This window comes from Puma concolor, chromosome E1 (genome assembly GCF_028749965.1).
Source record: "Puma concolor isolate L17-30 chromosome E1, mPumCon1.1.hap2, whole genome shotgun sequence".
Taxonomy (NCBI): Eukaryota; Metazoa; Chordata; class Mammalia; order Carnivora; family Felidae; genus Puma; species Puma concolor.
Window position 1 is genome coordinate 6,182,940 of NC_141680.1, and position 11,442 is coordinate 6,194,381.

Sequence of the window (11,442 nt, forward strand, 5' to 3'; positions counted from 1 at the left end):
CCCAACACTTTCTAGTGTTTCCAGTACCCTCAATCTCTGAACTTCTAGAACTCAGCATAAGATAGAATCCCGGAATCCAGATTCTTAACATCTGTCACTTCTTCCTCTTCCTGTCTCCTCCCCCACCCCTGACGTATGGTGCCCTCTGAATACTGTCATCTTAGCAGCCCCTGTTCTCCCTCCCCTCCCTGTCCTCTGGAAATTCCAGCCGTCCCAGGAGAAGACTGGTTATACCTTCGGCAAACCCAGTTCTACCTGCGTGTGGAGAGTGGAGAATTCTTTTCAGTCCTGGCATCAATTTCCATTTCTTCTCCTTCAAAGTTCTCTACTTCGACGAGTGATACTTTCATCTACCCAGTTCCCTAGAAAGCGGGGAGTTACCTTCGATTCCTCCCCTTCCCTCATTTCCCGTTTAACAACTTCTATACATTTCCTAAACGTGTCTCAAGTGTACCCTCTTGTTGTATCCCCCTTTTCTATGTCTTGATTCAGACACTTCTTACCTAGGTCATTTCAATACATGGAACTCTCCAGTGTCTCCCTGGTCCCGAACCTGCTTCACCTGCAACCTCTCGCATCACCCATGAGGCCAAAATCCTTGGGGTCATCCTTGACCCTTCTCAATTCTCTCTCTCACACACACACACACACACCCTGTGCCCAAGCATCAGAAAATCGCCATTGGCCCTAACTTCAGACGAGCCCCGAATCCCCCCACTGTGCACCTCCCACTCTGCTACTCCCCTGACCCAGGCCACTGATCCTACCCGGGGAACCACAGTACCTTTCCAACTCACTCGTCTGCTTCTCCTTCTGTTCCTCTTGGGTCCGTCATCATGGGAGCACCCAGAGGGATCCGTTCAAAACAGGAATCAGAGCATGTTACTTTTCTGCTCAAAACCCTGAGATGGCCCCCATTTCCCTCGCTAAAGTGGCGCCCCAGTCTGCTCTCCCCCCCCACCCCGCCCTGCAAACTGTCAGACCTCATCTTCCGCTGCCCCATGCCCGCGACATTCCTCTCCGGCCATGCCGCCGCCTTGCTCTTCCCTCAGACATGCCAGGCCTTTGCACTGGCTGTTTCCTCTCCCTGCGTGTTCTTCCTTCCCTCACCCCCACGACTCACTCCCTCATCTCGACTTCTTTGTTCACATGTCACCTTCTCAGTGAATCCCATTCTGATGGCCCCATTTTAAATTGCAACCCCACCCCATTCCCAGGTCCCTTACGGGGCTCGACTTCACCTCTTTCCCGTACTGGTTGCGTTCACTTTTTGCTGTCGATCCCCATCTGTCAGACAACCTCGGCATGGACAGGGATCCTCATCTGTTCTGTTTGCTGATGTGTCCCACGTGCCTGAAACACTACCTGGACAGAGGGGGCATGCGTGAAATGTTGAATGAATGAATGGCATTTTGTTTAGCCTCTCCCAACATTCTGGACCCCCCCATCCAAGAGAAATATCCTGCAAGTCATAAATGCAAATTTCAGTTTCCTATTAACTGCATCAAAAGAAGTAAAAGGAAACTAGTGGCTTTCATCCTAACACTAGATCTTAAATTTACCTAATTTTATCATATATTTTAAGAATACATTTTATTTAACCCAATACATCCATGATACTATCATTTTAACAGGTAAGCAATGTATGAAGAAGTTATTGGTGAAATATTTTTTTTCCTGCAAGGCTGCAAAGACTGGTGTATGTGCGGTTATAATTACGGCACGTCTCAGATGGGACAAGCCACATTTCAGGTGCTCATCCCCCAAACTAGACAGCACAGCTCTGGACCAGCCCCTGTCCGGCTATCAGACTGATCTTCGCTCAAAACATTGAGTTTTCTCTAACGTGGACCCTAACGTTTTAGACATTACATTTCAGACTCTCTGAACTTTTCTAGAACTTTCAAACTGTACCCTTGCCTCTCTCGCCATCCTCTCTTCCTCCCTTCGACCCCATTGTACCCTGGCATTCAGCAATACTGACTGGTTGGAGTCGCCCCAAATCTCCACAGCTAGTTCACATCTCTGTGTCTTTATGTGTGCCCCTGACTTGCCAGCTTGTGACTGTCAAGACGTAAACGGTTTGCTCCCTCCGCTCGCAGAAGCCCCTTCTAAGTTCTGAGAAGATTTTCATTCTGTTCTCTGTGGTTCCATCCCGGCCTTATGTTTCTTCTCTTGTATATGTCCTGCCACACTATCATGGCGGCATGATACCCAAGGGCAGACACCAGGATTCATTGGCACATAGCAGGTGTTCTCTAAGTGTGTGGATAAATGGGTAGATGACAGATGGCTAGGCAACCAAGCAAATGAGTCACCTACAAGCTTAGAGTGGGGATGGAGGGTGGGTCCCCCAATACTGTGTACATGCTGTATATTTCATACTTATGGATGGTTATGAGGATAATTCTTCTTGTAAAAATGCTATCTTGGCTTCTCATGTAAAGCCTTCATCTGAAATTGTTCCTTTGTAGAAAAAAGCCTTAAGCATATCCCCATAATCTTGGTACAAGGGTAATGACTTGAATTATATTGTATAAGTATCCTACTACCCACTTATGACAGATTTTGGTATTCATATAATCCAGCGGGAGTGGGCTACATGAATCTCACCACTCTGGCTCAGATGGACTCCAGATTTATTTAACAATGATCACAATATTAGGAGCAGTGATGATGATGATAATAATGACAAGAATTAATAATTATATGGTCATCTAAAGTTTATAAACTTCAGACACAGTTTCATGCTTAGACTCACCTGGTCAGAAACACCACTTTATTTTTCTACACTGAGATTTGACTTAGCTCCAGATCCGTCTTTTTCATTTAAGAGTAGGAAATTCTCGGGGCGTCTGATGGCTCAGTTGGTTAAAACGTCCGACTTCAGCTCAGGTCATGATCTCGTGGTTCCTGAGTTCGAGCCCCACATCAGGCTCTGTGCTGACAGCTCGGAGCCTGCTTCAGACTCTCTGTCTCCCTCTCTCTCTGCCCCTCCCCCACGCTCGCCCGCTCTCTCCTGCTTTCTCTAAAAAATGAATAAACATTAAAAAAGTTTTTTTGTTTAAGAATGGGAAGCTCTTGATCTTACTTTTCTGGTCGACTTGGTCACTTCAGGTTAAAAAAGTCTCTGGAGAGCAGTCAGTTCAGAGTGTAGTTCTACCTTGGGGCTGTTTCCGTGTGAAGGGTCTTTTGCCCCTTTGCATCTCGCTGGTGGTGGTTTCAGGAGGCAGCTGGTGAAGCTTCATGTGTGGTCTTCCAGCTCTCACTGGCTCTGCCGAGAGTGGCTGATTCTGCTGGGTCTTTGGGTGGCATCTTCTGTCTTTGCTGCTGCCTCATATGAGGGTGGTGTTACTTCTGTTCCTTCTCTTAGCACCATCAGAACCCTCACCCCTGACCTGGGTCTCACGCCATCTCCTGGCATCTTCAGGACACACTGTCACCCTCACTTCTATACCTAGCTCAGGTGTACTCATGAGGGAGAAGGGCTGTTGGACTGAAGAAATGTTCATAAGAGGCCTACAGTTCGTTACCGGTTCCCTCCGTCAAAGATTTACTCCCCAAGTCTGTTCGTCTGGAGACTCTTAAATTCAATCTTTCTTGGGCTTTCAAAGAATCTCAGGCCACCGAATTTACCTGAAGTTGACAGTTCAGTAATTTACCATGATGTAGGCATCAGGACTCTTTTGGTGCAAGTGAAAAAAAAAATAAATTCAAATTCAGTTAGCAAAAAAAGAGGAAAAAAGAAGAAAAGGAAAAGACAGGAGGGGAGGGGGTGGGGAATGAGATTACATGATATATTTATCAGATCCTTTTGATGGCAACTGACCAAAATCCGGCTGAAGTTGGTCTAGGCAAAACAACAACAAAAAATAAAACAAGCTGTTTCATATAAGTGAAAATTCAGAGATAGAGCTTAATTTTGACAGGGCTGGAGCCAGATTCTCACTAAATGTCCCTGTCCAGGCAGGCAACCCCATGGCCCCGCCAACCTCAGACTTCTATTCTGCCTGCTTTGCAGCTTCACCATAAGGAGGAGTTCATCTTTCCCAGGATTTTATAGCAAGTTCCTGGGGTAAATGGTCAGTAGCTCTGATTGGCCTCTTCATATCATTGGTTTGCCCATATGTGAACCGTTCTCTGTGACTTCGACACTCTCCTTGGCCAAGTGAGGATCAAAGGACCACCTTTGGTGTCAGCCCCACCCAAACCACGAGGACTAGGGAAGGGAATATTCCCCAAGGGAAATTCAAACTGTATTTCCAATACAGGGATGAGAAGTTTTATTAGGTAGACAAATATAACAGATGTCTACTGCAGATGGGAAACCACTACGTCTAAGAAGAGAAGCCTACGTGAAGTGTGAATTCATGGGAGAACGTGGTGGGTGACCAGAAGGACCCGGGGGGTAAGAAGGCAAAGACCTCTGGGCCTCTAATGCTCTGCACACTAGGGATTGCTGTTGATGATCCCGGGTTTTCTCTCTTCCTTCTGTGGCTCTGAGGAGAAGGTCCCAGGAAGCTTGGCCTTCCTCTTTGGCATCATGTTCCTGGTCCTTGGAGAGAGGACGGTCTCTCACCACCAGCCTCTTGGCACTCCACTCAGTTGACATTCCCCTCCCACTTATATTCATGGAGCTGGCAAGACTGAAGAGAGGGTCTCTTCCTTGTTTTTGTCCCTCTCCCCCTTGACCCTCCTATCTGGGGGCGGGGGTGGGTGTCTGAAGAGGAAGAGATCCAAGGCGGGGACTCGAATGCTTTGAATAAAGGCGAAGAGGAGAGGAAATTTTAACTTGACCTCTTTCAACTTCCTGTTCTGACCTACTGCGACTTCCTGTTCTAACCTACTTAAACTTCCTGTTCTGCTGCCAAAGAGCCATGAAACGAGCCTGACTTACGCCCTCTCTTCAGCTTTGTGTGGAGCGGCCTAGTTCTGACTGGCGGGACCCTTGTGTCACTTCTTGTCACGGCTCGAGAGCTACAAAGCTCCCATCCACAGTGCTGGTGTTTGCTTACCTTGGGCCTGAGGTCGTACACCCTATCTGTAAGCCACAAAACAAACAGACAAACAGCAACAACAGAATTAAAAAAAAAAAAAAACCCACTCCAATTTTCTCAAATCTCCCCAGATTTAAAAAGGAACAAAAAGTTACTGGTGTGCTTGCTGACTGCAGTGATTATGTGGTTCAATCATTTTGATTTACAATTGCATCTTTGTCCTTGTAGAAATAACTCCCTGCAGCTGAACCATGGGATTTAGAAATGGATTAACCTTCCAGCACGGGAATATAAGACTTGTTCTCGGGAGCAGGCCTTCATTTGAGGTTAACAAAAAGTCTCCAGTTTCCATGAATACACAAAATTAAAGAGCATTCTTTCTTCCCCCCCCCCCACCCCCCGCTTTCCTTTTCTTTTCTTTTGCTCTGCCATGAAAAGGGAATTATCAGCAGCATCTAAGCCTCTGTTTTATTTTTCCCCTTATGCATTTTGTATCATAAAGCATTTGAATCTGTTTGACGTATTCCAGGAGCTCTGAAGTAATCTTGGGTTGTTGCATGAAATAGACTGCAGAAAAATGAGAGGCGGGAGGGCATTTTGCGATGTAAAGTTTATAGGCCCTATTGCAAATACAAATGGCTTTTTTTTTTTTTTTTTACTTCCCAGAAATAAACAGATCTGAGTCTTCTTTCTGCAGATGAAAGGGCCATAAAACCAGGCCAATGGGTCTCAAACCTAGGTGGGCACCAGATTCACCCAGAGGGCCTGTTAAAACACAGATCGCCAGGCCCACCTTCAGAATTTCTGACTCAGTAGGTCTGGAGTGGGCCTGTGAGTTTACCTTTCTGGCAAGTACCCAGGGGATGCTGTTGTCAGTGGTGGTCCAGGGAACCACACTCCGAGAACCACCACACTCTCCGGAACAGACTGTACATAGAAAACCATGCCTCCTTCTCCAGGGGGTCAGAGAAATGAACGGTCTCCTCCGTGGGGAGCTTCTTCACTTCCTCCAAACGCATATGAATTCAGAGGCCCGATGGGGAGAGCCCATTGGGTTCTGGTCTGGGCCACTGGGTCCGCGTCAACCTGGTCATCTGTTTCCTGAAAGGACTGCGGAACTAGACTAAGACCAAACCAGTGAGACCAAGTGAACGCTCTCTACGCAGAGCTGGCTCCAGCGGGCACCTGGTTTTGGGCAGAGATTCAAAGTCAGCCCGCAGGGTGGGAGGGCTTCTTGGTGGGCAGAAAGGAAAGGTGTCAGATGTGTCCCGATGGAGGCTGGTGGCCTGCGGAGCTGGAGGGGGGCTCCCTAGAAGTGGGCATCCTGTGTGATCAGTTGGGGGAGCGTGTTTGACTTTCTCTGGCTGATCCTAAGTGGGAAGCAGGGGCAAAAATGAAGGAAGTCGTCCGTTGTTAACCAAGTGCTGGCCATCCGGGACCGATTGCTGCAGAGGCCGCTGTCTGTTTGTCTCCCTGGATTGTGACGTATTCGGGAGTCTGGCTTCCTGAGCTGGTTATTGTAGATAATGGGTTGGTCTCCTGGTCGCCAGGAGATTGCAATTGTGGGTCAGCGTTCTACTTTGATACGCGGCCCGGCCGCTGTCTGTTCGTACATTCAGTCTTTCAGGATGCACGGGACATACTTTTTGTAACTTGCTAAATTCTCGGTGTACTTCACGTTGGCCAGTTCCAATTAGACAACGACTGCTTTTTACAACAGGCCCGCTCTGCACCAAGTAGTATCCGAGGCAGGAGGAGTTTTATGAGACGCAGGCATCAATGGCCGTGGGAAGCAGCCTAAGTCATGTGGGCACGAGGGAGAATCTTGCTTAGAATCTTCCATCCGCCACATTTACCATAGAGGGAGGAAGAAGAGAGAGCCCAGTGCCCCTTTCCGTCCGCGGGGTCAGGGCGCTTGGTCCCAGGTGAGAGCTCAGCTTAGGCGCCTTCGCTTCAGGAGTTGGCCGTTTTCGTCTATAGGGTCAGACCCCCAGGGCCGTGTCCCACCTCCCTCTGCTCCCAGTAAGCCCAGCGCTTCTCTGCCGCAGGTAGATGATCTGAAAGCCAAGCTGGCCACCCAGGAAGTGGAGGTGAGACACAAGAATGAGGACGCAGACAAGCTGATCCGGGTGGTGGGCATAGAGACGGACAAGGTGAGCAGAGAGAAAGCCATCGCGGACGAGGAGGAGCGGAAGGTGGCCCTCATCATGCAGGAGGTAAAGCAGAAACAGAAGGACTGTGAGGACGACCTGGCCAAAGCGGAGCCGGCGCTCACAGCAGCCCAGGCAGCCCTCAACACCCTCAACAAGGTAGGACGATCATCCGTCCCTACTGCTCGCCCCTCGCAGGGCCAGGGGGAGGCCACTCCGACCCAAAGACAGCGCGGTACCCTGGTGTCCCAAAGAGGTACAAGAGCAAAGCTGGAAGGCTCAGGGTGGGATCCAGCTGTCACGGGTTTATTCATTACGCCACCATTTATTGAAACCGCCTGTGTGTCGGGCTCCGCAGAGGACCAATGAAATCCCAGAGGCGTGAGTCTTAGAACCAATCAGAACAGGAGATGCCAGCTAGTCCCTCCCCCCCCCAACTTCACAGATGACAAAGCCGGGGCCCCGAGAGGAGCACCGACTTGTCCAGCGTCACAAGCCTCATTAGAGCCAGACTGGAGCTCACACCCTCAGGATCCAAGTGCAGAGATCGTCCAGCTAAGTAGCCCGTGGTCGTCTTACCCATTTCGTACCACCAGCCGCACGAGCCTCAGGAGGCCCTATGGAGATGTTTAGGACAGGAGAGGAAAACCCACGTTGGCTCCAAAATGGGGAGGGGGGGAGGGGGGGAGCCCTACAAAATCAAAATTCACAAATATTCCACTGTTCACGGCACCCGTGTATCAATTAAAGTCAAGCCCTATCCATAACCATTTGGTAGGACAGGCATGACTTTTGAGACGTATTCACAAGGTGCTTTTGATTGGATTCCCGTGAAATGTATCCCAGGTATGTGTGCGTTGGACAGGTGAGAATTAGCTCCTTCTTCCTTTTATCGCCTTTTTGCGATTACGCTTCTTTCCCACTCGGATAACTGTGGCTGAGGGGCCAAGGGGAGAAAGGGAGAAAAGGGGGCGGACAGACTCAGGACATGAGGAGCAGGTGGCAGAGAAGGACCGGAAAGCTGACCCTCTCTCTGTTGGATGGAGACCCTCCCCCAGTCATTGGGACCTCTCCCCTGCAGGGTGCTTTCTCCTCCTCTCCCGAGTTTGGCAATTCACATGCCCTTCCACGTGGGCCACTTGGCCAAGGTCTGAGACATCCTGTCCCACCTGTGCTGTGCAGGCACCTCACCTCAGCTCCACGGGGGACACCTGTGCCTCCTTTCCCCAAATGCACTGAGAATGTCAGCCACCCATGCAACACGCTCTCCCTCGTTCCGTGGTTGGTGGGGAGGTAGGAGGGCTAGCCAGCTGTTCTCACACATTCTAGATTTCTGGGGTATGCATTAGACCCCAATCCACTATGTCATGCAGACTACACCCCACGCCGCCCTCCTTTAAAGGCAGAGTGGGTGGGACTCACCAGCAGGTCTCACGGAAAATTCTCTCTTAGTCCCCAACTTGCTGACTCTGACACCCTCAGTGCAGGTGAGGCATTTGACGCAAAGCACTGGCCTTCTGGAACCTCCATCTCACGCCTCACTTTGGAAGGTAGTATCCAGTGGTTTAGGGCCTCATCAAATCCAAAGCTAAACTAGGAACACCGTAGAAGCCTGTGACATATAGCTGCGTATACATTGGAAGTTGAGCTACGAGGGCATTCTAGTATATCTAAGGATGGGGGGGCTGGATCCCCTAAAGATTAAGGCAGCTAGGGCCAAAAAGGCCATAAACAGGCCTCTACCTACATCAGGAGAGAACTCAAGGTTCTCCTTAGGAACTTGGGTACCATCGGGTGGAGTAGGAGTTGGCCCCATTACGCCACCTGAACCTTATAGCACAGCCAAGCCAGGCTGCCCCTCAGAGCGTCATCCACTGGCCGGCCTCCTGGCCTTTGGTTAGCCTGGACCCCTCCCCACCACCATTGTTTAGGGCTCGCTCTCCTATCGCTTCCTCCCGTCTAAATCCTACCTGTATTCTAAAATCAGACTTAACATTCTGGATCAATCTCGCCCTTTTCTGATTTCCCGAGCACGAAACACGAGACCACTTTTAACATGAGCCGCGTCCAAATACTGGGTTTGGCTCTGGGTGTGATTTTCTCTTTGCTCGGCCCCTGTTTCCTCATCTGAGCAATGGAGGCGACAGTGACGCAGTCCCCATGAGGTTGTCATCGGGACGAAATGAGATCATGCCTGAAACGTAGCTAACAGATGGGAGCCGCCCAGTCGATGCTGGCTCTTGTCGATGTCACCATCACCCGCATCATCACTTCTGTTTCCGCAAAACTGGAAACAAAGTGAATGCCCGTAAATACTTCTGGGTTAATTAGTTGGCTGGTTAGTCGACTAACCAGTTGGCTGGTTAGTTAGCGGATTGGTCGTTGGTGGAAATAAACATATAGCGGTGGACCTCGTGGAAGTGATGAGATCCGATACTGGAAATAGCGGTGGATTTGAAAGTCTCAACGCTTCCGCCACAAAGGACATGAAACTCATTTTTTTTTTTAATTTTTTTTTCAACGTTTATTTATTTTTGGGACAGAGAGGGACAGAGCATGAATGGGGGAGGGGCAGAGAGAGAGGGAGACACAGATTGGGAAACAGGCTCCAGGCTCCGAGCCATCAGCCCAGAGCCTGACGCGGGGCTCGAACTCACGGACCGCGAGATCGTGACCTGGCTGAAGTCGGACGCTTAACCGACTGCGCCACCCAGGCGCCCCATGAAACTCATTTTTAATGAGTGCCTACTGTGTGCCAGGCAAGATGATAGGTGCTTTCCTCCAGCCGGCTGCAGAGCCTGGCACACATCGCTGAGGTTCTTGACTCCTCGCTTTCTCTTGTTACGTAGAAAGGGGTGGGTGCGAATCAATGAGCGCCTTATGTCACGCTGCCCTAACCAGTCAGCAAATTCTGTCAATTCTGCCTTCAAATATATCCTGAATTCAAATGCTTCCTGTCCTCTCTGCCGCTACCCCTCTGGTCCAAGCCACTGTCCCCTATTACCTGGACCGTTGCAGTAGCCTGTCAGTTGGCCTCCCTGCTTGCACCCTTGCCCCAGTTCTGTCTTTGCCCATTACAGCCACCTGAATAATCTTTTTTAAAACAGCAGTTTGACCACATCATCCCTCTGTTCAGAATCTTCCATTGGCTTCCCATCATATTCAGAATAAAATCCAAAGTGGCCCGGGAGACCTTACAATTTTGCCCAGTTCCCTCTTCTGCGATGCCAGTTACTAGCCTTCCTCTTGTCCCTCTGACCCCCCACACTGGTCCTGCTGTGTCTCAGACACTCCCAGCACAATCCCACCCCAGGGCCTTTGAACAAGCAACCACCTCTATGTGCAGTGCTCTTCCTACACAAACCCCCATGCCTCCCTCTTTCAGGTATTTGCCCAAAAGTTACCTTCGCAGGAAACAAATAATAAAAGTGCTCATTAATTTCAGAAAAAAAAAATTCAGCATATGCAAGATACATAATATAACCCAAGGTGAACAGTATTTATGGTCATAATCATGTCATAATCGCACTGAACGTGAACTGAACGAAAAAAGTTGATAGAACCATAATAAGTAGGAGCAAAAGGGAGGGCAGTATAATAGCTAAAATATTCCCACTCCGAGGAGGAAGCCACTTGCTAACTTCTAAAATGAAAAAAACAAAACATGTTCCATATCAATAAGGAGCGAAATCTGGAAGAAACGAGGGAAGAAATTGCCAGCCATGGCTTCTGGAGAGCTGGGGTCAGAGATAACCAGAGCCAAAATCAAGAGCCAGGCATTTAACGGACCAAGCCACCCAGGCACCGGAGACAACATTTTTTTTTTTTTAATTGAGGTATAATTGACATAGAAGGATCTTCGTTTCAGGTGCACAACATCATAATTCAGTGTTTGCATCTATTGCAAAATGGTCACCACAGTAAATCCAGTGAATATCCATCACCACGCGTAGGTTTGTGTGTGTGTGTGTGATGAGACCTTTCGTGATTTCCTCTCTTTTCAAATACATGGCACAGTATCGTCACTACAGTCTCCGTGCTGTAAATGACATCCCCAGGACTTATTTCCCTTATAACTGGAAGTTGTACCTTTTGACCCCCTTTGTCGATCTCGCCTCCCCGCCCCCCGCCTGGTGGAATAGAATGACTAGATCAGCCTGTACGCCATGTGATGGAGGCATTATTGCTTCGTGAACCCCAGGATCCCTGGGGTGCCCTCAAACCCTCTGCGTTCCCAGGACTCCCGGTATTTAATGACCACCTCCCTGTCTTCTCATCTTTTTCAAAGTTAACAT

General features: G+C 49.2%; 1 protein-coding gene across 1 annotated transcript in view; it reads left to right on the top strand.

Moving 5' to 3' along the window:
• DNAH9 (dynein axonemal heavy chain 9) overlaps positions 1-11,442 on the top strand; it is a 342,468-nt gene that overhangs the window by 223,790 nt on the left and 107,236 nt on the right. Inside the window, exon 49 of the mRNA XM_086686045.1 lies at positions 7,046-7,306. Coding sequence (XP_086542171.1) covers positions 7,046-7,306 — 261 coding nt within the window. The remainder of the gene's footprint in view (positions 1-7,045; positions 7,307-11,442) is intronic.